The 1,722-nt window shown below is 69.7% G+C and overlaps 1 protein-coding gene across 1 annotated transcript; it reads right to left on the bottom strand.

Annotated features, from left to right (window-relative positions):
• Window positions 1-239: 239 nt before the first annotated feature.
• PAQR9 (progestin and adipoQ receptor family member 9) lies at window positions 240-1,484 on the bottom strand (the record flags this gene model as incomplete). Its single annotated transcript, XM_082319599.1, has 1 exon — window positions 240-1,484. The coding sequence occupies one exon, from the start codon at window positions 1,482-1,484 to the stop codon at window positions 240-242; it is 1,245 nt and encodes a 414-aa protein (XP_082175725.1).
• Window positions 1,485-1,722: the final 238 nt, after the last annotated feature.

The raw sequence follows: 1,722 nt of genomic DNA, 5'->3' as shown, positions 1-1,722 counted from the left end.
CCCCTGGTAACCTAGTAGTTTAAAGAGCACGAGCAGTTCCGCCATGGTCATTTTCTCTGGCAACCGTCCGCGAAAGGGACCTGGCTCTTCCACAGGTGTGTTTCCCCCAGGTTTCACAGCATCTTCAGGACACGGTGGGGCCAGTCTGAGGGTCACCAGTCTGAAGGTCATCAGCCCGACGGTCTCCAGCCCAAGGGTCACTGGTATGGTGGTCGCTGTCCCAAGGGTCGCCGGCCCAGCTAGTCCTGCTTGCAGAGGTCTGCGACGTTGAGGAACCTCCTGACGACCACGGCCAGGCAGAGCGTCAGGAGCAGCATATACCCCACGGTGCCCAGGTAGGTGGGGGCGGCTAGGGGTGCCTTGAGGAACTCAGCCAGCCCATCCTCCACGTAGTGCACCTGGTCGTAGATGCTGAGGAAGGTGAAGATGTGGAAGAGCTGGTGGCTGTGCCCCACGATGTCGAAGAGCCCCGGGTGGATCCGCTCAGGGATTTTGCTGACATTGAAGAAGGCGGCCACCAGCAGCCAGCAGTAGCGCCGGTAGAAGTAGATGAAGAGCGTGGGGTTGCGGGTGCGGAGGTCAAAGAGGAGGCTCTCCAGCATGATGGGGCAGGCCATGCTCAGCGGCATGGCGAAGACGAAGGTGCGCACGGCGAAGGGGTAGGCGCAGCAGGCGGCGCGGCTGCGGCAGCAGGCGGCCGTGCAGCCCACGGCCAGCGCCAGGGCCACGGGCAGCACCAGGGCGCGGTAGGCCGCGATGGGCAGGCTGCAGTCCAGCTGCCAGCCCAGCCGCTGCTGCACGTAGCGGCTCATGGCACTGGCGTCCAGCAGGCTCAGCCCTGGCAGCAGGTAGTAGGAGTAGGCCACGGTGCTGGCAAAGCCGTAGTAGCTGATGGAGGCGTAGTCCAGGTAGAAGAAGGCGGCGCGGAGGCGCGGGGAGAGGCAGCTGAAGAGGTGGGCCGTGCAGCTCATGGCGAAGGTGAGCAGCACCCCCGAGGCGTAGCACCAGAGGGGCAGCAGGGCCGGGTGGTGGAAGGGCACGTCCCCGGCGCCCCGCAGCAGCAGCAGCCGCCCGAAGCGGCTGAGGAAGAGCAGCAGCGGGATGAAGTGGGTCCAGAAGTTGAGGGTCTCGTTGGTGGGCTGCAGCACCGAGGCCAGGCACTCCTGCGCCGAGCAGTGCAGCCGCCGGTAGCCCGAGAGGATGAAGCACTCCACGAAGTCCTCGGGCACCTCGTCCCACCGCAGCAGGGCGGCAGGGCGAGGAGGCGGCGCCGCCTCCTCCTTGTCCCCCTCGCCCGCCGGCATGCTGCTGGCCCCGCCGGCCCCGGGCCCCCCGGCCGCCCCCGGCCCGCCGCCCGCCGCCGCGCCCTGCCGCCGGGGCGAGGTAGAGCCGCTGCTCCCGCAGCCGCCGGCGGAGGAGCCGCGGTGGCTCTGCGCTGCTTCTCCTTCTCCTCCTCCGCCGCCGCCCCCGGCAGCATCACTCATTGCAGCAGGGGCAGTGGCGGCACCGCCGCGGCTCCTCCCGCCCCGCCGCCCGGCATCGCGGTAACTGGAAACCGGCGGCGCATCCAGTGCGCCCGGGGAGCGGGGAGAGACGCCCCCGCCGCCCCGGGTAGGGTTTCCCGGGGAGGGAGGCGCTGGACACCCGAGCCGCCGTTAATGATTGATGCGGCCGCAGCGGGGGGGGCCGGGCCCGGGGGAGCCCCGCGGCCGCCCCGGCCGA

The sequence above is a fragment of the Platalea leucorodia genome (genome assembly GCF_965183815.1).
Source record: "Platalea leucorodia genome assembly, chromosome: 8".
NCBI classification, from domain to species: domain Eukaryota; kingdom Metazoa; phylum Chordata; class Aves; order Pelecaniformes; family Threskiornithidae; genus Platalea; species Platalea leucorodia.
The sequence above is the reverse complement of the archived record's forward strand: the minus strand, read 5'-3'. Positions and strand labels throughout refer to the sequence as shown.